Genomic DNA, 24,637 nt, shown 5'->3' with positions numbered 1-24,637 from the left:
ATTGGGCAGCTTTAAAGTGCAAATGTAAGTGACTTGGGAGAGAGTTTTGTCCAGGATCAAGCACAGCAGGGAGTGGGGTGGTGGAAGGTCGGTGGTGAGGGAGGATAGGAAGTCAGAGATTGCCTTTGGAGAATAATTGGAGAAGAGGCCACATGAGATAGCAAGGTTGAGGAGATGACTGTATATATGTGCTATGTATTGATGCTTGGGGTCACTAGACACCAGGGGGCACCACTGTCGGAGGTCATGGGGCTGTACGCGCGTGTGCGCGGGCCCTGGTATATAAGAGCAAGTACCATGTCATGTGCACACTTTGGGTACGAATAAAGTTGAACCAGGTTTGCACCTGAGTGAGTTCACAGTAACAAGTCTTTCGAGTCATTAGATACATTACATTTAGCGACGAGGTAATTAAGAACCTTCGCATGCACAATGGGCACCATTGAAATTCTGGAGAGGTTCGTGGATGGCGAGGATTGGGCGGATTTTATCGACCGCCTGGATCAGTATTTCGTGGCCAACAAAATGGAGGAAGCTGGTGACGCCGTTAGGCACAAGGCGGTTTTCCTCACCGTTTGTGGTCCAAACATTTATGGCCTCACAAAGAATCTTCTCTCACCTGCACGTCCAACGGACAAAGAGTGTGGGGATTTGTGCGCTCTGCTGCGTGAACATCACAAACCAAAAGAGGGGATCATCATCTCACGCTATCGCTTCTACACACATGTTCGCGCTGAGGGCCAGGGTGTGTTGGGATTCGTCGCCGACCTAAGATTTCTGGCTGAGTCGTGTAATTTCGGAAATGCGTTGGAAAACATATTGCGAGATTTCTTTGTGATAGGCATCAACATGTTGTGATCCTTTGGAAATTATTGGCTGCAGAAACACTGGATTTAAGCAAGGCCAAGCATGCATGGTGACTGGTGATCATTTAAGGCAGATATCATCGAAGAGTCGGAGCCCAATGGCAAGTACTGTAAACAAGATTGTGTCGTCGTCTGGCACAGCTGCTTATGACAGGGCCTACTCGACTGCTTATGTGAAACCTGTAGCTGCTCAAAGTCTGCCAACTGGTACGAATTCGATTTGACCCTGTTGGCTTTGTGAGGGCAATCATTGGCCTCATTAGTGTCGGTTTAAACAGTACATCTGTAAAAGCTGTTCGAAAGTGGGGCATCTTTAGCGAATGTGCCCATAACTGAACAAGCGTGCGGCTACTCGTCACTTTGATGATGATGACCAGTCCAGTGCTGGCCTGGATATGCAACCCAAGATATCCGAGGAGGAAGTGTACGGCCTGTATTCGTTCCTGACAAAGAGCCAACCGATAATTGTTAATGTGAAGCTGAATGGCGTGCCTGTATCAATGGAGCTAGACACGGGTGCAAGTCAGTCGATAATGAGCCAAAGGACATTTGACAAGCTGTGGGACACTGAGGCTGTGAAGTCTAAGCTGAGTCGAGTCAATGCCAAGTTGTGTACTTACACTAAAGAACTCATACTGGTGATTGGCAGTGCAGTCGTCAAGGTGTCGTATGATGGTATGGTTCATGACTTACCATTATGGATCATCCCAGGCAATGGTCTAATGCTGTTCGGCAGGAATTGGCTTGAGAAAATCAAGTAGAACTGGAATGATATCAAAGCATTGTCCTTGGTGGATGACACTTCATGTGCTCAAGTGCTGAAGAAGTTTCCTTCTTTGTTTGAACCGAGCATTGGCAATTTTACTGGAGCCAAGGTGCAGATTCACTTGGATTCTGATGCAAGACCTGTCTATCATAAAGCTTGGTCTGTTCAGTACATGATGAGGGAGAAGGTCGAAATTGAGCTTGACAGACTCCAACATGAGGGCGGTCATATCACTGGTTGAATTTAACGAATGAGTCGGTCCCATCATTCCTGTGTTAAACGTGATGGCACTGTCAGGATCTGTGGAGACTACAAAGTTACGATTAACTGATTTTTGAACAAAGATCAGTATCCACTACCGAAGGCTGATGACCTGTTCGCCATGCTAGCTGGTGGAAAGTTGTTCACTAAACTGGATCTGACGTCGTTCTATATAACACAGGAGCTTGTTGACACTTCAAAGAAACTCCTCTGCATCAACATCCATAAAGGACTGTTTGTCTACAACAAGTGTCCTTTTGGAATCCGTTCAGAGAAACATGGAGTCTATTGAAGTCCGTTCCTAGAACCGTCGTGTTTGAAGATGACATTCTGGTCACAGGTCGCGACACTGCTGAACATCTGAACAATCTTGAAGAAGTCGTACATCGTCTGGACAAAGTGGGACTCAGGCTGAAACGTTCGAATTGTGTCTTCATGGCACCTGAAGTTGAATTCCTGGGGAGGAAGATTGCTGCTGATAGCATCAGGCTTACTGATTCGAAAACCAAGGCCATCAAAAATGTACCCAGACCTCAAAATGTGACGGAGCTGCATTCATTCCTTGGGCTACTCAACTGCTTCGGTAATTTCTTACCCGGATTGAGCACTTTGTTAGAGCCACTGAACATGCTGCTCAGAAAAGGCGATAACTGGGTCTGGGGTGTATCTCAAGATAGAGCTTTTGAGAAAGCCAAGAATCTGCTCTGTTTGAACAAGCTGTTTGTTCACTATGGTCCGCATAAGCATCTTGTATTGCCTATGATGCTTCATCATATGGTGTTGGCTGTGTACTCCAACAAACAAATGAGTCGGGTAAGCTACAAATTATTGCGTATGCCAGAAAAGTTTGTCAAAGGCGGAAAGAGCTTACAGCATGGTAGAAAGAGAAGCTTTGGCCTGTGTGTATGGGGTCAAAAAGATGCATCAGTACCTGTTTGGTCTTTGTTTTGAACTCAAAACAGATCACAAGTCACTCATTTCATTGTTTTTTGAAAACAAAGGTAGTAATACCAATGCAACGTCCTATATCCAGAGGTGGGCGTTGACATTGTCTGCCTATGATTATATTATTCGTCATAGACCTGGCATTGAGAATTGTGCCGATGCACTGAGTCGTCTGCCGTTGCCCACACCTGAAGAGGAATCGCCTCAACGTGCAGATCTACTGTTAGTAATGGATGCTTTTGAGAGTGAAGGAACTCCTGTCACTGCTCAACAGGTGAGGATCTAGACCAGCCATGATCCTATTTTATCAGTTGTGAAACGTTGTGTCCTCAGTGGTGATTGGTCTGTGATACCTATGGAAATGTGATGAGACCAAACCTTACAACCGTCGCAAAGATGAACTATCCATTCAGTCAGATTGTCTACTGTGGGGCAATCGTGTTGTTATGCCTAAGAAAGGTAGAGAAAAATTTGTATGTGTAGGTGAATTTGCACTCATCTCGTATCGTCATGATGAAAGCCATTGCCAGGGCTCATGTTTGGTGGCCTGGAATTGACTCTGACCTGGAATCATGTGTGCATCAGTGCAATACTTGCATGCAGCTAAGTAAAGTACCAGTGGAATCTCCGCTGAGTCTTTGGTCATGGCCATCTAAACCATGGTCGAGGATACACATCGATTTTTCGGGCCCTTTCCTGGGAAAGATGTTTTTTGTTGTGGTGGATGCATATTCAAAATGGATAGAGTGTATTATTATGTCATCCAGTACATCTACATTTATTATTGAGAGTCTTCGTGTCATGTTTGCTACTCATGGTTTGCCTGACATTGTTGTGGCCTTGGAAATAGCGGATGCATTGACAGTCATTTTCCAACATTCCATTGACTCTGGATCAGTTCCTATCGAGTGGAGGGTAGCCAATGTAACCCCACTTTTTAAAAAAGGAGGGAGAGAGAAAGCAGGGAATTATAGACCGGTCAGCCTGACCTCAGTAGTGGGTAAAATGATGGAATCAATTATTAAGGATGTCATAGCAGCGCATTTGGAAAATGGTGACATGATAGGTCCAAGTCAGCATTGATTTGTGAAAGGGAAATCATGCTTGACAAATCTTCTGGAATTTTTTGAGGATGTTTCCAATAAAGTGGACAAAGGAGTACCAGTTGATGTGGTATATTTGGACTTTCAGAAGGCTTTCGACAAGGTCCCACACAGGAGATTAATGTGCAAAGTTAAAGCACATGGGATTGGGGGTAGTGTGCTGACGTGGATTGAGAACTGGTTGTCAGACAGGAAGCAAAGAGTAGGAGTAAATGGGTACTTTTCGGAATGGCAGGCAGTGACTAGTGGGGTACCCCAGGGTTCTGTGCTGGGGCCCCAGCTGTTTACATTGTACATTAATGATTTAGACGAGGGGATTAAATGTAGTATCTCCAAATTTGCGGATGACACTAAGTTGGGTGGCAGTGTGAGCTGCGAGGAGGATGCTATGAGGCTGCAGAGTGACTTGGATAGGTTAGGTGAGTGGGCAAATGCGTGGCAGATGAAGTATAATGTGGATAAATGTGAGGTTATCCACTTTGGTGGTAAAAACAGAGAGACAGACTATTATCTGAATGGTGACAGATTAGGAAAAGGGAAGGTGCAACGAGACCTGGGTGTCATGGTACATCAGTCATTGAAGGTTGGCATGCAGGTACAGCAGGCGGTTAAGAAAGCAAATGGCATGTTGGCCTTCATAGCGAGGGGATTTGAGTACAGGGGCAGGGAGGTGTTGCTACAGTTGTACAGGGCCTTGGTGAGGCCACACCTGGAGTATTGTGTACAGTTTTGGTCTCCTAACTTGAGGAAGGACATTCTTGCTATTGAGGGAGTGCAGCGAAGATTCACCAGACTGATTCCCGGGATGGTGGGGCTGACCTATCAAGAAAGACTGGATCAACTGGGCTTGTATTCACTGGAGTTCAGAAGAGTGAGAGGGGACCTCATAGAAACGTTTAAAATTCTGACGGGTTTGGACAGGTTGGATGCAGGAAGAATGTTCCCAATGTTGGGGAAGTCCAGAACCAGGGGTCACAGTCTAAGGATAAGGGGTAAGCCATTTAGGACCGAGATAAGGAGAAACTTCTTCACCCAGAGAGTGGTGAACCTGTGGAATTCTCTACCACAGAAAGTAGTTGAGGCCAATTCACTAAATATATTCAAAAGGGAGTTAGATGAAGTCCTTATTACTCGGGGGATCAAGGGGTATGGCGTGAAAGCAGGAAGGGGGTACTGAAGTTTCATGTTCAGCCATGAACTCATTGAATGGCGGTGCAGGCTAGAAGGGCTGAATGGCCTGCTCCTGCACCTATTTTCTATGTTTCTATGTTTCTAACTGATCTTGCTTCACAAGTCTTGAGTTTCAGGAGTTCATGAAACTCAATGATATCAGACATGTAAGGTCTGCTCCACTATATGGGTAGGAGAGTTTATATGGAGACAATGGCTCCAATATTTCTGGGGAGGCAGGGATGGAGCGAGGAGCATGCTTGCAGGGGGCATTTCTGGAAATCCGGGGCCATGCTGAGTTTAGCGGTAGGATCTCATTTCTTTTTTTACTCCTTTACCCACCTAGTTGCCAGGCAGGAATGTCAGCGGTGGAATGTCACAGCCGGGGAATGTTGAGGATGGTCCCTGGCAACCGGGAAAGATCGTGGTTGGTGGGGGCTTGTCGGTCTGGCAATAGGGAGGGAGGGTTGACCGGAAAGATCGGGAGCAGAAGGAGGGTGTTGGTTGCAATTGGGAGAGACCACGAAAGAGCGGGGGGGGGGGGGGTGGGAGCAGAAGAAGTGTGTCAGACTGGCAACTGCGGGGAGGGGGGGGGTGGGGGAGAGCGCTGGGGGGGAGGGGTGGGTGGGGGGGACCGGGAGAGATCGTAGGACAGAAGGTTCGGAATCATGCATTTTGAAGGGGAGGGGGCTGATTTAAATATTATAATGAGATATCCCATCTCTCGAGAGCGGGACACAAGCACGCCATAAAAATGGCAGCAGGCGTGTATGTGGCAGGTTGGGGTTGTATTATGTGATTTTCTATTATTAACCCCCCACTTGAGCACATAATCTAGGCTTAGACTTAATTGCAGTATTGAGGGAGAGCTGCACTGTTGAAGTGCCATCTTTTGGCTGAGTCATTAAACCAAGGTCCTGCCCATGCTCTCAGGTGGATGCAAAAGATCCCATGGCAGTGTTCAAAGAAGAGCAGTTGTATTTTCCCACTGAGCTAGTCAATATTTTTCCCTCAAGCAACACCTGAAGCTGATTATCTAGTCATTTTTCTCATTGCTGTTTGTGGGAACATCTTGTGTGCATATTGGCTGCCACGTTTCCCTACATTACAACAGTGACTACACTCCATTAATACTTCATTGCCTGTGAAGTGCTTGGGGATGTTCTGAGGTCACGAAAGGTGCTTTATAAATGCAAGCATGGGACGCTAAAGGGTTACCGACTGGGCACATCGAATTCACCCGCGATGCCCGCGAACTTCCCTGGCGATTTTGCGCTGGCGTTAACACTTACTGCCTTGGTCCCTAGCACCCCCTTGATCGTGACATCATCAAATGCGCAATGCTTCGTTACCGCCCTGGATCAGAAATTCACTCTCGCCCCCTGCCTGAGCACCTGCCATCAACAACGGCAGGAAGGGGAGGCGGTATGCGTTCGGATGGCCGCTGTAGGAACAGTATTTAAAGGTATCAACTGCTGGTTTCTTTGTAATCGGCAAAAATTGCTGCCTTGTCAGGTTGAGCTAGGCAAACGGCCTCCAGCCTCAGACCAGGATGACAATGACTCTCTCAGTTAGCAGTCAAGGTCACCGTTGCCCTCAATATCTAAGCCAGCGGATCCTTCCAGTGTACAACAGGAGATATATCTAACATATCATAGTTCGCAGTGTATTGCTGCATCTACGAGGTCACAGAAGCTCTCTACAGTAGGAGAAAGGACTACATTTCCTTCCCCATCACCAGAGAGAATAGGACAAGTGTGCATGTGGCTTTGCCAGGATAGCGGACTTCCCTATGGTGCCATCATAGGCAGTCCCTCGAAATCAAGGAAGACTTGCTTCCACTCTAAAAGCGAGTCCTCAGATGACTGAACAGTCCAATACAGGAATTACAGTCTCTGTCACAGCTGGGACAGACAGTCGTTAAAGGAAAGGGTGGATGGGGAGTCTGGTTTGCCGCACACTCCTTCGGCTGCCCGCACTTGTTTTCTGTATGCTCTCAGTGACGAGACTCGAGGTGCTCAGCACCCTCCCGGATCCTCTTCCTCCACTTAGGGTGGTCTTTGGCCAGGGATTCCCAGGTGTCAGTGGGGATGTTGCACTTTATCAAGGAGGCTTTGAGGGTGTCCCTGAAACGCTTCCTCTGCCCACCTGGGGCTCCCTTGCCATGTCGGTGTTCTGAGTAGAGCGCTTGCTTTGGGGGTCTTGTGTCGGGACTGCGGACAATGTGGCCCGCCCAACGGAACTGGTCGAGTGTGGTCAGTGCTTCGATGCTGGGGATGTTGGCCTGATCGAGAACACTGACGTTGGTGTGTCTATCCTCCCAGGGGATTTGCAGGATCTTACGGAGACATCATTGGTGGTATTTCTCCAGTGATTTGAGGTGTCTGCTGGATATGATCCCGGTCTCTGAGCCATACAGGAGGGTGGGTATCACTACAGCCCTGTAGAGCACACGTTTGGTGCCAGATTTGAGGGCCTGATCCTCAAACACTCTCTTCCTCAGGCGACCGAAGGTTGCGCTGGCGCACTGGAGGCAGTGTTGGACTTACGGTGCAGGGCACCATTGACTACACCCACTTCACTTTGTGGGCACCGCATAACAATCCTGAGGTATTCTGTAACCGCAAAGACTACCACTCACTTAATATGCAGTTGGTGTGTGACCACACACAGCGAATCCTCACCGTCAATGCCCGCTATCCTGGCAGCAGTCACGATGCATTCATCCTGCGCCAGACTGGTCTGCCAGCTCTCTTCCAGCCATCACAGCAAGTTCGCAGGTGGCTGCTGAGAGACAAGGGCTATCTGCTCTCCACCTAGCTCATGACTCCCCTCCACAAGCCCAACACTCATGCCCAGCGCTCATATAATGACAGCCATGCAGCCACCAGAAACATTATCGGGGTGCTCAAGCAACGGTTCCGCTGCGTTGACCGGGAGGAGCCCTCCAGTACTCGGCTGAGCGGGTGTCCCTTTTCATCGTCGTCTGCTGCATGCTACACAACTTGGCCATCATGAGGGCACAACCATTGCCACCTGATATAGCCGTACCACCTCAGGAGGAGGAAGAGGGAGGCGAGGAGGACCATGATGAGGTCGAGGATGAGGAGGAGGATGAGGAGGAACAGGAGCACGAACAACAGCAAGGGAGGAGGCAGCCACGCAATCAGCCTTGTGGAGGGGCGGTCCATGATCACCTCATCAGACTTCGGTTCCAATGAATTCACAGCCACTTCCCGGTTGCTCAGCACATCCCCATCATTCCATCAGTTTCTCATTCTATATCACAGCGCGAAGCTGAAATGAGACACAGCACCAAATCTGCAACATTCCATTAATAAATTTATACAAATTCAGTAACCACATAATATCACCGATGGCCACGGCGCCCATCACCTGGTGCCAATGAGTCGCAGTACTCGCTCCTCCAGGTCTGTAAGAACAGGCGTCACCCCCGCCTGTTCTCTGCTGCTCCCTCCTATTGTGGGACATCTTGGCCTACAAGAGAAATGAATGTGTGTGAGTGAGAGTGCAGCTATGTGTTTGGGAGATGTGCATGCTGCAGTTGAATAGCTGTAATTGTACGCAAGGCTTGAGATGTAGATGTGAGTTTTAGTAGGTGCAAATGCTTGGTGGGTGAGGGGTGGGGGTGTGCCGGAAACAGCAATGCCCTCCTTCTTTCCACACCCGCGACCAATGCCTCCAATGCCTGGTCGCTGAAATGGCAAGCTCTCTCCCTGGGACTGGGATCACCATGACAATTACCAGATTCAGTTGCTTGCAAGTCGCATTCACAGCCAGCAATGTTGATAATGAGGATCTGCACAATGATGGAACCTCCCTGGAAGGAGCCAATGTGAAGGATCATTCCCGATTGCATTGTGTTGTATATGTAGACTTGTATTTACTCTATACAGCCACCAGAGGGCTCATCCCCTGGAATCCCAAGGGATCCCATAATCCCTTGGGAGTGCAGGTATTTAAGGAGGCTTCACAGGTTAGAGAGGCACTCTGGAGACTGGCAATAAAAGACTAAGGTCACACTTTACTTCGAGCTCACAGTGTTCAGTCTGACTCCTTCTCCATACACAGCAACTGGCGACAAGATACAGATAGTGAACCCAAAGATGCAGAGAACAGTGGGCATCCTGGAGAAATTCTCGGAGGGAGATGATTGGGAAACTTTTATGGAGCGACTCGACCAATACTTCGTGGCCAACGAGCTAGATGGGGAAGAGAGCGCTGCCAAATGCAGGGCGATCCTCCTCACCGTCTGTGCGGCACCAACGTATGGCCTCATGAAGAATCTGCTCACTCCAGTGAAAACCACGGAGAAATCATATGACGATTTGTGCACACTGGTCTGAGAGCATTTGAACCCGAAGGAAAGCGTTCTGATGGCGAGGTACTAGTTCTACACCATAAAAGGTTTGAAGGCCAGGAAGTGGCGAGTTATGTCGCCGAGCTAAGACGCCTTGCAGGACATTGCGAATTTGAAGGACATTTGGAGCACATGCTCAGAGACTTTTTCATACTTGGTATTGGCCAAGAAACCATACTTTGCAAACTTTTGACTGTCGAGACCCCAAACTGGAGTAAGGCCATAGCGATAGCCCAGCGTTCATTGCCACCAGTGACAATATGATGCAAATCTCTCAGCACACAAGTGCTGCTACAAGTGCTGTGAACAAAATTATGTTGTTTTCGAATCGTAATGTACAGGGCAGGTCACACATACCTGCAGCTACACAGATGTCTCAGAGTCCACCATCAAGTATGATAAATGCAAGACCTTGTTGGTGCTGTGTGGGTGATCATGCTGATTCAAAGAATACGTTTGCAAGTGCTGTGGAACAATGGGACATCTCCAACGAGTGTGCAGGCGAGCTGCTAAGCCTGTTAAACCTGCAAACCACCATGTTGCAGAGGAGGACAGATTCACGGAGGTTCATGATGAACCAGAGCCTCAGATCAAGGAGGCAGAGGTACATGGGGTGCACACATTCACCACGAATTGTCCCCCGATAATACTGAATGTTGAACTAAATGGACCCTGGTGTCAATGGAGCTGGACACGGGCGCGAGCCAGTCCATCATGTGCCCAGGTCTTAAACAATTTTCCTTCACTGTTCGAAACAGGCATCGGGAAATTCCAAGGAGCAAAAGTGCAGATCCACCTAATTCCGGGGCGCGACCCACCCATCACTAGGCCAGAGCAGTACCATACATGATGAGAGAAAGGGTAGAGATCGAGCTAGACCTGCTGCAACGAGAGGGCATCATTTCCCCGTTCAACAAGTGGGCCAGTCCTATCGTCGCAGTCCTTAAGGGAGATGGCATCATCAGAATCTGTGGCGATTACAAAGTAACTATCAATCATTTCTCCCTGCAGGACTAATACCCACTACCAAAGGCCGACGACCTCTTTGCAACACTGGCAGGAAGAAAGATGTTCATGAAGCTGGATCTGACTTCAGCCTACTTGATGCAGGAACTTGAGGAATTATCGAAGGCCCTCATCAAAGACCTGCATCAACACGCAAAAAGATCTTTTTGTTTATAACAGATGCCTGTTTGGAATCCAATCGGCGGCAATATTCCAGAGAAACATGGAAAGCTTACTGAAGTCGGTCCCGCACACCGTGGTCTTCCAGGATAACATCTTGGTCACAGGTCGGAACACAGTCGAGCAAGCATCTGCAGAACCTGGAGAAGGTTCTTAGTCGACTCAAACGCATGGGTCTCAGGTTAAAATGCTCGTAGTGAATTTTCCTGGTGCCTGAAGTGGAGTTCCTGGGAAGGAGGATTGCAGCGGACGGCATCAGGCCCACCAACGCGAAGACGGAGGCAATCGAGAACGCACCAAGGCCACAGAACGTGACGGAGCTGCGGTCGTTTCTGGGACTCCTGAACTATTTTGGTACCTTCTTACCGAGTCTCAGCACGCTGTTAGAACCATTGCATTTCTTACTACGAAAAGGGGATGAATGGGTTTGGGACAAAAGCCAAGATGCCTTTGTAAAAACGAGAAAATTGTTATGCTCAAACAAATTGCTTGTGTTGTATGATCCATGTAAGCGTTTGGTACTAGCATGTGATGCGTCGTCATATGGCGTTGGGTGTGTATTGCAACAAGTTAATGATTTTGAGAAACTACAACCGGTCGCTTATGCATCCAGGAATCTGTCTAAGGCCAAGAGAGCCTACAGCATGATTGAAAAAGAAGCATTAGCGTGTGTCTATGGGGTAAAGAAAATGCACCAATACCTGTTTGGGCTAAAATTCGAATTGGAAACTAAGCCACTTATATCCCTGTTCTCCGAGAATAAAGGGATAAATACCAACGCATCGGCCCGCATCCAGAGATGGGCGCTCACGTTGTCCGCATACAACTACGCCATCCGCCACAGGCCAGGCACAGAAAACTGCGCCGATGCTCTCAGTAGGTTGCCATTGCCCACCATGGGGGTGGAAATGGCGCATCCTGCAGATCTAGCCATGGTTATGGAAGCATTTGAGAGTGAGCAATCACCCGTCACTGCCCGGCAGATCAAAACCTGGACAAGCCAGGACCCCTTATTATCTCTAGTCAAAAGCTGTGTGCTTCACGGGAGCTGGTCCAGTGTTCCAGTGGAAATGTAGGAAGAGATAAAGCTGTTCCAGCGGCACAAAGATGAAATGTTTATACAGGCAGACTGCCTTCTGTGGGGCAATCGAGTAGTGGTCCCCAGGAAGGGCAGAGACACCTTCATCAATAACCTCCACAGTACCCACCCAGGCATCGTAATGATGAAAGCGATAGCCAGATCCCACGTGTGGTGGCCCAGTATCGATGCGGACTTAGAGTCCTGTGTTCACAGATGTAATATATGCTCGCAGTTAAGCAATGCACTCAGGGAGGCGCCGCCAAGTTTATAGTCTTGGCCCTCCAAACTGTGGTCTAGGGTACACATCGACTGTGCAGGCCTGTTCTTGGGTAAAATGTTCCTTGTGGTTGTAGACGCGTACTCCAAGTGGATTGAATGTGAGATAATATCGGCTAGCACGTCCGCTGCCAGTACTGAAAGCCTGCGGGTCATGTTTGCCACACACGGCTTACCCGATGTCCTGGTGAGTGACAACGGGCCATGTTTTACCAGTGCTGAGTTCAAAGAGTTCATGACCCGTAACGGGATCAAACATGTCAAATCTGCCCTGTTTAAACCAGCGTCCAATGGTCAGGCAGAGAGAGCAGTGCAAACCATCAAGCAAAGCTTGAAGAGGGTAACTGAAGGCTCACTGCAGACTCACCTATCCCGAGTCCTGCTTAGCTACCGCACGAGACCCCATTCACTCACTGGGATCCCACCTGTTGAACTGCTCATGAAAAGAGCACTTAAGACAAGGCTCTTGTTAGTTCACCCTGATCTACATGAACAGGTAGAGAGCAGGCAGCTTCAACAAAGTACGCGCCATGATAGCGCAAATGTGTCACACGAGATTGAAATCAATGATCCTGTATTTGTATTAAATTATGGACAAGGTCCCAAGTGGCTTCCCGGCTCTGTCATGGCCAAAGAGGGGAGCAGGGTGTTTCGGGTCAAACTTTCAAATGGACTCATTCACCGGAAACACTTAGACCAAATCAAACTCAGATTCACGGGCTATCCTAAGCAACCCACCTTGGACCCTATCTTTTTTGATCCCCCAACATACACACCAGTGGCAGCCGGCACCACGGTTGACCATGAAGCAGAACCCATCACCCACAGCAGCCCAGCAGGGCCCAACACACCAGGCAGCCCAGCAAGGCCAGCTGCACAGCAGCCCACCCAACGAGGGCCCAACAAATGATTCAACAACACCAGCTTTCACACCGAGACGATCAACCAGAGCAAGAAGGGTCCCAGATCGACTCACATTGTAAATAGTTACACTATTGAATTTGTGGGGGGGAGGGTGGGGGCGGGAGTGTTGTTGTTTCTGTAGACTTGTATTTACTCTGTGCAGCGACCAGAGGGCTCATCACCTGGAGTCCCAAGGGGTCCCATAATCCCTTAGGAGTGCAGGTATTTAAGGAGACTTCACAGGTTGGAGAGGCACTCTGGAGACCTGCAATAAAAGACTAAGGTCACACTTTCCTTTGAGCTCACAGTGTTCAGTCTGAGTCCTTCTCCATACACAACACATTGCACCTGAAATTTATTATTGTTCTGCTGGTAGAGCCCCTGCAGTATCCTACTGAGGTCATTCGCGCTTGATTTCGTGCTCCAGTTCTTTCTTGGAGCGTTAACAGGCAATTTACCAGAAGCTCAGAATCATCAGCACCTAGTGCTAATTTTTCAACATTTCAAAAATTAGCATCCCGTTTTCTAGCCTGTGCTTTCTTCGAGTATGGAGCGCACAAGAGGGCAGTGAATTCAGACGAGAGAGGGTAAGGTGAGTTGAAATGGAGATTGAAATCACCGAGGCTAAGGAACCATTCAGTGCGGAAGGAGGGAGAATATCTTGGTGAGAAAATCCGGTGATGCTTGGGGGTGGGAGGAGATGGTAGAGAAGGAAGATTTTAAAGGAGAGGCACGAGGGATAGTATTAGATGAGGTGCTCTAAGGAGTAGAAGGGACAAGAGAAGTAGGGGGAGAGACCAAGGTTTGGTGGTTTGGCGATGAGGGCCACACTGCCACCACAGCGATTTGGGCAGGCAGCTGGTGGAACGAACAGTCCCGCAGTTTTGTTAGTTTATTCCTTCTGCAAAATGGGAGTATTGACGTTATTGACTGTGAACCTGCCCAGCTGAAGTTGAGCAAAAATATCACAATTTACTAGACTAAACAACTTGTATTGAATAAGATTTTAACTTGCTGATTCATTGGCAAAAACTTGCAAGTAGGTCACCACCTGCCTTCTCAAATAGTCATCTATATTGAACTTAGGGGAAAAAACAGATAAAACAAATATTTATGTGTAAAACTTCAAATTATTTCCTCAAAAAAACTTTGTACCTGAATGTCGTCTGCAGTTTTTCTGCAACAATTCCTCTTCCACTCAACTAGAGAGAGATTGTTTAGTCTGGGAAATTGTCACTCTTATCGAAGTCTTCAGATGGAACTTGTTCAGAAACTCTCAATTCAAGATTCCAATTTAGCAGAACTTCAAAGCAGGAAACAAATCTGCAAACATTGTTTGCTATGAAGAAACTACAATTACACGAGTCCTGGAAGAGGATGCTTCAACAAAATTATGATGATTTGTCATTGCAAAAAGTTGCTTTCATAAAGAATCAGAATTTTTAAGTAAACAGTTTTGGTGCTGACATCGTGCGCAGATTAACCAATATGTACTGTGAAGAACAGAACACAATCCAAACTAAATTTAGCATTTGTGAAATGACAGCAGCAGGGATGTCAGCTTTGATTCAACAATAATCAACACTTTGAGCAAATGGCCTAACAGAATATGAAAAGAACTCGACAAAATGTTAAACATTTAAGCAATCTTGTTTCTTGTCAGTCTGGAAGCTGTCCTGTACAGCTGAGCATTACCCCATTAAAAAGCCATCATGGTTGGCTTCTGTTTGCAAACTATTTGGTTACTGGTTACATCCAGGAGTGGAAGCAAACATTCATTACTTAAACCCAGATCTTGTTTAAAAAAAAGAACAGTTTCCCTACAGAAAAATAATGATGACAGCAGAAGTCTGCCATCCAGAGTTACCACAAAGGATGTACTGTATTTCATTTAACAATTCAATGACCTACGCCCTATACTTAGATGCTCACCATATACAATTTTTAACTTGTGCGGATTGTAAAATTTAGGACCGCTTTTTACTGGCAATGTGCAGCAGCATACCAAGATATCTCATAAAATTAAATGTGCTGAATAAAGTAAAATTGCTGTAATAAAACCATTTAGAGAATCTGATACATTGAATGGTACTCAGTCTATCTTGCATTGTAAGATATGTATTCTCAGGCAATTTCTACCTCCAGCACAGCTGCCCTTCTCAAAAACTCGTTACATTCTTGCATTGTCACACATCTGGGAACCTCTCTACCAATATCAAATATGAAATCAAATAGATTGAGTCCACTGTGAGTTTTATATTAGATATTAGTTTGTTAATCATAAATATAAGTCTCCTAAAAAAAAACGCATTTACGACTGTCTACGTCAATGCTTAATGTAAAATAACTTCCAGCAGATTTTCAGGATATTTTTCATGGTTGTGGTAATTGTAAAGTAAATGCTTTTTGAAAATGTAGCAAAAAGCCAGAGATATTTCAAAATTTTAATCAGGTACTGGGGCAATGGAATTATGCCCGGCCATGTTAGACGGGAGAATGGATCAAGAAAATTATGCAAATTAATGCACATTTTAGTACTTAATTTCAAGACAATACAAACTAAAGCGTGGACCTGGTAGCACAGTGCATGTCCTATCCTACTTGTTATAGGTTTTAATTTTAAAAAACAGTAAAATTAATATCCAGGTAAGAATAAAATCTTGTCCTTAATGGAGCAATTGACCATGAGCAGGACAGCTATGTGAAAAAGATATATGGTGGGAAATGGGACACACACGCACATCATTCCATCATAGCCCTCAGGTTTAAAGTGAAATAATGGTCAGGATCCTTCCCTATGATCCCACCTGCAATAAGGCAGAATAACAGTGTAGATTGATGGAGAATTCAGATGGTGAGACCTATCGCTGGGTCACCATCTGACCTGCATTTCCCCCACCCCCCTGCTCCTGGTAGGACTGTTGCTGGCTGCTCTGTCCCTATATGCCGTATATAAAGTGGGGGTGGAGGGTCCAAGTCCCTGGCAGATTTTTCTTGCCTCCATCTATTACTGCCACTATACAGGGACACAATGAAGAAGAGGGACACAGGAAGTGGTGGTATTGGTCTTGAGGCCACCAATGGAAAGAGAATGCTTCTTCCTCCATTGCTGCTGAGGCTCTTTGGGACACTTCTACCCCTTTAACTCCCTGGCCACCTCTTCCAGTGCTACAGTAGCAGCCCCACTCCAACACCACCAAGATTTCATGGCTGAGTAGTAGTGGGTCCTCTCTTGGTTTTGGAAATACTGCTAGGAGCCGATCATGCATACCTGATGAATCCCGACCCAGGAAACTAGATTGGGGTTGCAGCAGTGTTGGAGAAGCGTGTGGGAATTCCACCTCGCCAGAACACTGCTGCTGGGAGGAGAATCTGATGATAAAATACAATGCATACTTTTTAATACACTTTTATGATGATTAAATCACCATGGGGAAATCATTAGTTACAGAATTATAATATGAAATTAAAGTTGCTGAAGGTTTTAGCAGAACATGGTTGGGTTGTCAGCATTTGATCAGGAGGAATATTACCAATGAAAATGCATGGAAGATTTAGAGTTCAATAAATTCTAAGACACTGAAGTGCAATCACGAGATGGCTCAAGTGTATAATTGATTAGAGCTGACACAGTTATGGGTTGAGATTGGGCTGCCATTTCTAAGATTGGCGATGGGATAGCACCATTTCAAAATGGGTTGTTACAAAAAAATTTACTGCTTCACTGGTCGATTCACTCTTATCAAACTGACAGCAGTTTTACTAAAGCTCCTTTCAACATATTGTTGTCTGTTAGATTTGTCATGTATTCAACCAGTATTGTAACCCATGTATAAACTGACCTAAGGCATTGACATGCTGCAACACACACCCGACACCATAGGACGACGCATCGCATGTTAACACAAGTTTCTTACATGGGTCATATAGCGTTAACAGATTGTTGGAACATAACAAATTGCGTGCTCTATTAAAAGCCCTTTCCTGGCTGTCCCCCCAGACCCATTCGTGACCTTTGCGTAGGAGCACGTGTAGCAGCTCTAGCAGCGTGCTCAATTTGGGAAGAAAGTTACCAAAATAGTTCAGGAGCCCCAGGAACGAACGCAGCTCTGTCGTATTACGGGATCTGGGTGCTCTCTGGATCGCTTCCGTCTTGGATGCAGTAGGGCTGATCCCATCTGCTGCTACCCTCATCCCCAGGAATTCTACCTCTGGAGCTAGGAAGACGCACTTCGCCTTTTTCAGTCGCAGACCTACCCGGTCCAGTCTGTGTAGCACCTCCTCCAGGTTGTGGAGGTGTTCTTCAGTATCGTAACCCATAATGAGGATGTCGTCCTGAAAAACCACCGTCCCTGGAATCGACTTGAGGAGGCTTTCCATATTTCATTGGAAGATCGCGGCAGCCGAGCGAATCCCGAACAGACATCTGTTGTACTCAAACAGCTCCTTGTGTGTCGTGATGGTGGTCAGCTTCGTCGACTCACTCGCCAGCTCCTGGGTCATGTAAGCTGAGGTCAGGTCCAATTTTGAAAAAAGTTTGCCACCGGATAGCGTCGCAAAGAGGTCCTCCGCTCTCGGTAGCGGGTACTGGTCTTGGAGTGACACCCGATTGATGGTGGCCTTGTAATCGCCACATATCCTGACCGACCCATCCGCCTTGAGCACCGGCACAATCGGGCTCGCCCAGTCACTGAATTCGACTGGCGAGATGATGCCTTCCCTCAACAGGCGGTTCAATTCGCATTCTATCTTTTCCCGCATCACGTACGGCACCGCTCTGGCCTTGTGGTGTACTGGTCTGGCGTCCGAGTTTATGTGAATCACTACCTTGGCCCCCATGAAAGTGCCAATGCCGGGTTGAAGTAATGAGTCAAATTTGTCCAGGACCTGTGAGCATGATACTCGCTCCACAGAGGAAATTGCATTGACATCGCCCCATTTCCAGTTCATGACAGCAAGCCAACTCCTCCCCAGTAGTGCGGGACCGTCCCCTGGGACAATCCAGAGTGGCAACCTGTTCTCCGAATCTTTGTGGGTCACGACTACCGTGGCGCTGCCTAGCACCGGAATGATCTGCTTTGTGTAAGTCCGTAGCTGTGCGTCAATCGGCGATAATTTTGGCCTCCTGGCCTTGGATGCCCACAACTTTTCGAACTGTTTGATACCCATCAGGGACTGGCTGGCACCCGTGTCTAACTCCATTGATACTGGGATGCCATTGAGGAGCACTTTCATCATTATCGGTGGTGTCCTGGTGTATGAACTGTATACGTGCTCCACATGAACTCGCTGAACTTCAGCTTCCAGCGATTTCCCCCAGTGTCCATTTCTGCAATTTCTGCAGTTATTTTTCTCATCTCTGCAAACTCCGGCTGAATGTATGCCTCCACGCCTCCAGCATGAGTTGCGGTTTGAAACAAAAGGTCCCTTGCCAGTCGATCGTCCCTGACTGCCCCTGTTATTGTCCTTGAGTGCACCATTAACAGGTGTTGATGGCCCCATTACTGGCCGCATTGTCCCTTGCAATGGTGTGAATCGCTGTTCAGCTTGCCATTGTCTCTGTCGAACTCCCCCTCTGGGTTCGACTACATGTTGGGGCATGCCTGACTGCCCTTGTCTGCCTGGAGAACTGTGTGCTGCTTTAACAATGTTGAATCTCTGTCCCAACCATTCCTTAACACAGTACCTCTCGTCTGTTCTGCTCGTGGCCATGCTCGCGTGGTTTAAATCCCAGTTTCTTGTCGCCATTGATACGTCCTTACTACACAGTATAAATGCCCACCAGGCCCATGCTTGAGAGAAAGTAAATCTGTGACCTGTCCTTTATTCCTTAGCACTCAAGTGATGAAGGTGGGTGGAGCTTCCCCTTTTGTACCTGAAGGTCCAGGTTAGGAGTGTCTCCCACCTAGTGGTCAGTGTTCTCACGGTGTACAACTTAGGTCAGTTTATACATGGGTTACAATGCTGGTTGAATACATGACAAGATTTATGATTTCATTTTTTTGTTTTTAGAATCTACTTTATTTGTTTTCCTATTTTTATGTTCTTGCACAAATTGTTTGCCTTTGTGCAGCCTTATTTACTTTGGACAGCAAGACAGCCTGGTTATAGATGCCTCCATGATTGCTATCAATTCAACTGTATAAATTCATCAACGGGAAATACTCTTGTTTGATCTTAAGAACATAAGAAATAGGAGCAGGACTGGCCATTTGGCCCCTTGAGCCTGCTCCGCCATTCAATATCATGGCTGATCTGATCATGGACTCAGCTCCATTTCCCTGCCCGCTCCCCATTACCGTTTACTCCCTTATCGCTCAAAAATCTGTCTATCTCCGCCTTAAATATATTCAATGACCCAGACTCCACAGCTCTCTGGGGCAGAGAATTCCACAGATTTACAACCCTCTGAGAGAAGAAATTCCTCCTCATCTCAGTTTTAAATGGGCGGCCCCTTATTCTAAGACTATGTCCCCTAATTTTAGTTTCCCCTATGAGTGGAAATGTCCACCTTGTTGAGCCCCTTCATTAACATATAAGTTTCAATAAGATCACCTTGGGGTCCTTAATGAGCAGGTATGGCATTTCCTAAAGGCACCTACTCTTGTGCCACCGGAGAGCCAGGATTGCGGGAAGTGGTGGCTCCTCATGTTGCACAGAAAGGTTACAGGAATACGATGACTCATGGCAGCTGGTTCCTTGCACTGAGCTGCTGTTGGCTGCATCTCAGGAGGATGCTCCTAGGGAGTCTGAACTTGGCTACAGCATTCCACCGTCCTGAGGTACACTAACATCATGCAGCTAGGTGGCTTGGTCCTCGGCATCCTCGTCACCATCATCTTCCTCCTCCTGTTCCACCCGTTGCTTTGTTGGTCTGCAAGAAGGGAGGGGGAGAAAGCAAGAAAGGATGAGCAGCAACCTCTTGAGATTGATCAGGTGGAAGGTTGTGGCTGTGTGGTGCTTCACCAGGATGCCAGGGCAATAGTGCAGAGCTCGGTCAATAACCTGGCAACTGCAAGATGGCTGCATCCATCATTGTATTTGATTCAAAATCTACAGCTTCATTGACAAATCCCTTCATTGCCTCACCCAACCCCACCTCTGCAGCTTCCTCCAGCCCTATAGCCCAGCCATATGCATCAGTCCTCTAGCTTTGTTCTCCTGTGTATCATGTTCCTACCTCTGCTTCAATATTGATGACAATAACCTCAGTCAACTCGACCACACTCCCTGGAATTCTCTCTCTAAAGCCTTCTACCTTGTTCTTTCCCTCCTAACCTTTCAAAGACTCCTCAATCATGTTTATGGTCATCGCACCGTGAAATTTTTGCTATGATGAAGGAGCTATATAAGTTGAAATTTTTGTTGCAAATTTTGGGTCTTAAACGAATTATCTGCTCAAAGGCAGACACAAACTGTACAGTTCCATTTTTCATATGATACTCCATTATAGTGTAAAATCTGATGTATTCGCCATTTTCTCATGCATACGTCTCTTTATTACCTTTTTTAGATAACCTATTTAAACCAAGGGAGAGGATGATTCCAGAGAAAGAAATGCAGATGAGATCCAAAAGGTAACGTGAAGCTGTTTTTTAAAAAGTTTTTAGATATTGCAAAGACACCTTGAACACAAAATCTTTGCTCAAGCTACCCATTCAGCATCACAATGGGGTGAACCTTCAGAGATTCTGCTCCTGACAAAGGGTTTTGCTTGACAGGAGCACAGGTTGCAGAACTGGGAACTCTGACTTTGCAGCCATTCATTTTAGTGATTGAAATTTCTGATTTCCTCAATAAATTAATTGCCACAAAATGAGAAAAGCTGTGACTTGGGTGTGCTAACCTCTGCTCCCAGTCCCTAATCGACAGTCCTATTGAGCAAAGCTCTGTTCCGGGAGTGTAGTCTGCACAAATTTACTCCCAGAGTTGCTTTTTGCTAAGACAATCTACATGTAAGTAATAATCAATAGTCTTGCAATCTCCCTAACCTTAAATCCAGCACATGTACACTAGTACATTCTGCAGATTGAGCATTGATGTTTTATTTTTTGAAACTTATGATGAATAATAGAAAAACATTCACAATCATGCACAGCAACGACAGTACATGTCTTATTTTGGTAGGAAACTGTTCATCTCGTTTTCTTTAAAAAATGTAGGTCCATACTTAATGAAAAGTTACCCTTCATCTAATTTGTTCACTTAGGCCATAATGTTATCCACCCGCTTCCTGTCTATAAGGACAGCAAACTGTCCTCAGATACAAACATTCACATTCTCAGATTGATAATCGTACCCAAAGTATGCTGAGGCAAAATGTGACAAAGGTGGGTGGAAAATTTGATGAGAAGAGTGAAAAAGGCTGGTTCCCTCACCACTGGGACATCCAAAATTTGCTTGTCCTGAACCTGACCTGAAACCACCCGTGTTTGCGGAGCTAGATCATTCGTCTAGTCTAACACATGCCAGGTATGTACACCTTCCTCCCCCCCCACGCCCCCCGCAGGGCTTGGGCCTAGAAATGGCTGTCAGCTTTGGGGCTTCTAGCTCCTGACTTACAATAGTGGCCTGCCCTAAGATTATTCCCGCTTGCTCTAAATAAACAATCATACTTGTGTTTTTTGGCGTGATATCTTTGTTGCTTTCCTTTCTCAGCTATTTCTGTTATGTATGTTAACTGGGTTTTACCTGCCACCAGAGGGCGCGACTGTCGGAGTCCTAATGGTCACTGGCAGACATGTGCAAGCCGTGTCTATAATGTTGGCAGCCATATTGAATCCTCACTTTGAGAATAAATAAACTGGAGTAAGGTCATGCCTGAATGAGCTCACTGTACTTAGCCTCGTGGAGTTATTCGATACTTAACAATTGGCAACGAGTTAAAAATACGAACTTTCAGGCAACCATGTCTGTTGGAATTTTGGATAGATTCTTGGAAGGGGAAGATGAAGGCTTTTACTGATCGCCTCGACCAGTACTTCATAGCCAACGGATTGGAAGGAACCGATAATGCAATTAAACGCAGGGTGGTTCTCCTAACTGTTTGTGGGTCAAAAATTTCTGACCTTATCAAGAACCTACTCTCACCGACTCGACCAATGGATAAGACTTACGATGAATTGTGTACGCTGATTCGGAACCACTTTAAACCGAAGGAAAGCATCATCATTGGGAGGTATCGTTTCTATACGCACAATCGCTCCGAGGGCCAGGACATGGCAGAATTTGTCGCCGACCTGAGACGTCTTGCTGGGCCATGCAACTTCGGAGCTGTGTTGGAGGAAATGCTGTGGGACTTTTTCGTGCTTGGCATTGGCCATGAGGTCATCGTTCGAAAGCTGCTGGCTGCTGAATCTCTAGACCTGAGCAGGGCCATCACGATCGCCCAGGTATGCATGTACATGGACGAAAACTTGAAACAGATATCTTCCCAGCATCGAAACTCACCGGCAAGTACTGTGCATAAAATAATATCATTGGCAGGCAGAGCTGCACATGGCAGGGCCTACTCACCCGCGTTCGTATGCCCTGTAACTGCTCAGAGTCCGCCATCCGGGGTGAATCAAATCTCGCCTTGTTGGCATTGCGGGGGCTATCATCAGGCACATCAATGCCGATTCAAGCAATATGTGTGCAAAGGCTGTGCAACAATGGGGCACCTACAGCGAATGTGTCCATAACTGAACAAGCGTGCTGCAACACACCACGTGGCTGAGGATAATCGATCCAGTGTGGATCAAGCGGCACAGGCAACTCAACCCGAGGTACAGGATGAAGAAGTGCATGGGGTATATTCTTTTACCAAAAGCCCTCCGATAATGCTGGAAGTAAAATTAAATGGGGTTTCACTATCCATGGAATTGGATATGGGTGCGAGTCAGTCAATAATGAGCCAGAGGGCTTTCAAAAAGCTGTGGGACACTAAGGCAAGAAGACCCAAACTGAGCCCAATCAATGCGAAGCTGTATACCTACACCAAAGAGCTCATACCAGTCATTGGCAGTGCGGCAGTAAAGGTATCGTACGATAGAGCTGTGCATGATTTATCATTGTGGATCGTTCCAGGCAATGACCCAAAGCTGTTCGGCAGGAGTTGGCTTGAGAAAATTAAATGGAACTGGAATGATATTAAAGCCTTATCATCAGTGGGTGACGCTTCGTGTGCTCAAGTGTTGAGCAAGTTTCCCTCGTTGTTCGAACCAGGCATCGGCAACTTCACGGGAGCCAAGGTGCAGATCCACCTAGGCCCGGATGCAAGACCCGTCCATCACAAGGCTTGGGCGGTTCTGTATATGATGATGGAGAAGGGCGAGATCGAACTGGACAGACTTCAATGGGAAGGAATTATATCATCAGTCGAGTTCAGTGAATGGGCCAGTCCAATTGTTCCGGTGTTGAAAAGTGATGGCACGGTCAGGATCTGCGGCAACTACAAGGTAACGGTCAACCGAGTCTCGATACAGGATCAGTACCCGTTACCCAAGGCTGATGACCTGTTTGCAATGCTAGCGGGGGGGAAGTCGTTCACCAAATTGGACCTGACCTCCACTTACATGACACAGGAGCAGGTTGAATCTTCGAAAAAACTGACGTGCATCAACACACACAAAGGACTGTTTATATACCACAGGTGCCCTTTCGGAATTTGCTTGGCAGCAGCCATATTTCAGAGAAACATGGAGAGTTTACTGAAGTCCGTCCCGAGAACCGTCATGTTCCAAGATGACATCCTGATCACCGGTCACGACGCCACCGAACACCTGCACAACCTGGAAGAAGTTCTACGTAGTCTGGTCAGAGTGTGACTCAGGCTAAAATGCTCCAAGTGCGTTTTCATGGCACCAGAAGTCGAATTCCTGGGGAGAAAGATTGCAGCAGACGGCATCAGGCCTATGGACTCAAAGACAGAGGCCATCAAGAATGCACCCAGATCCCAGAGTCTGACGGAGCTACGTTCGTTCCTGGGTCTTCTCAACTATTTTGGTAACTTTCTACCTAGTTTGAACACATTGCTAGAGCCCTTGCATGTTACTGAGAAAAGGTAATGACTAGGTTTGGGGCAAATCTCAAGACAGAGCCTTTGAGAAGGCCAGGAACCTGCTATGTTCCAATAAATTACTGGTACACTATGACCCATGTAAGCGGTTAGTACTGGCCTGTGACACCTCATCATATGAGGTCGGTTGTGTACTCCAGCAAGCCAATGTATCAGGCAAACCCTAACCTGTTGCATACGCATCCAGAAGTCTGTCTAAGGCTGAAAGAGCCTATAGTATGGTAGAGAAAGAGGCTTTAGCATGTGTATATGGGGTTAGGAAAATGCACCAATACCTGTTTGGGCTTCAGTTTGAGCTTGAAACAGACCACAAGCTGCTCATTTCATTGTTTTCTGAGAGCAAAGGTATAAACACCAATGCCTCGTCCCTCATCCAAAGATGGGCACTGATATTATCCGCTTATCATTATGTCATCCGCCACAGACCAGGCAGTGAAAACTGCTGATGCGCTTAGCCGGCTACCATTGCCCACAACCGGGGTGGAGATGCCACAGCCCGCAGACTTGCTGCTGGTCATGGATGCCTTCAAGAGCGAGGGGTCACCCGTCATGGCTCACCAAATTAGGACCTGGACCAGCCAGGATCCTGTCCTGTCAAGCGTAAAAAGGTGTGTCCTAAATGGAAATTGGTCTGCCATTCC

General features: G+C 46.9%; 1 protein-coding gene across 1 annotated transcript in view; it reads left to right on the top strand.

The window, feature by feature from the left end:
• The window catches only part of c3h10orf90 (chromosome 3 C10orf90 homolog), a 45,029-nt gene that overhangs the window by 2,664 nt on the left and 17,728 nt on the right, over positions 1-24,637 (top strand). The window contains exon 2 of the mRNA XM_070875019.1: positions 20,451-20,514. Within this exon, the coding sequence (XP_070731120.1) occupies positions 20,451-20,514 (64 nt within the window). The remainder of the gene's footprint in view (positions 1-20,450; positions 20,515-24,637) is intronic.

The sequence above is a fragment of the Pristiophorus japonicus genome, chromosome 3, assembly GCF_044704955.1.
Source record: "Pristiophorus japonicus isolate sPriJap1 chromosome 3, sPriJap1.hap1, whole genome shotgun sequence".
Classification (NCBI taxonomy): Eukaryota; Metazoa; Chordata; class Chondrichthyes; family Pristiophoridae; genus Pristiophorus; species Pristiophorus japonicus.
This window is presented reverse-complemented; position numbering and strand designations above follow the sequence as displayed.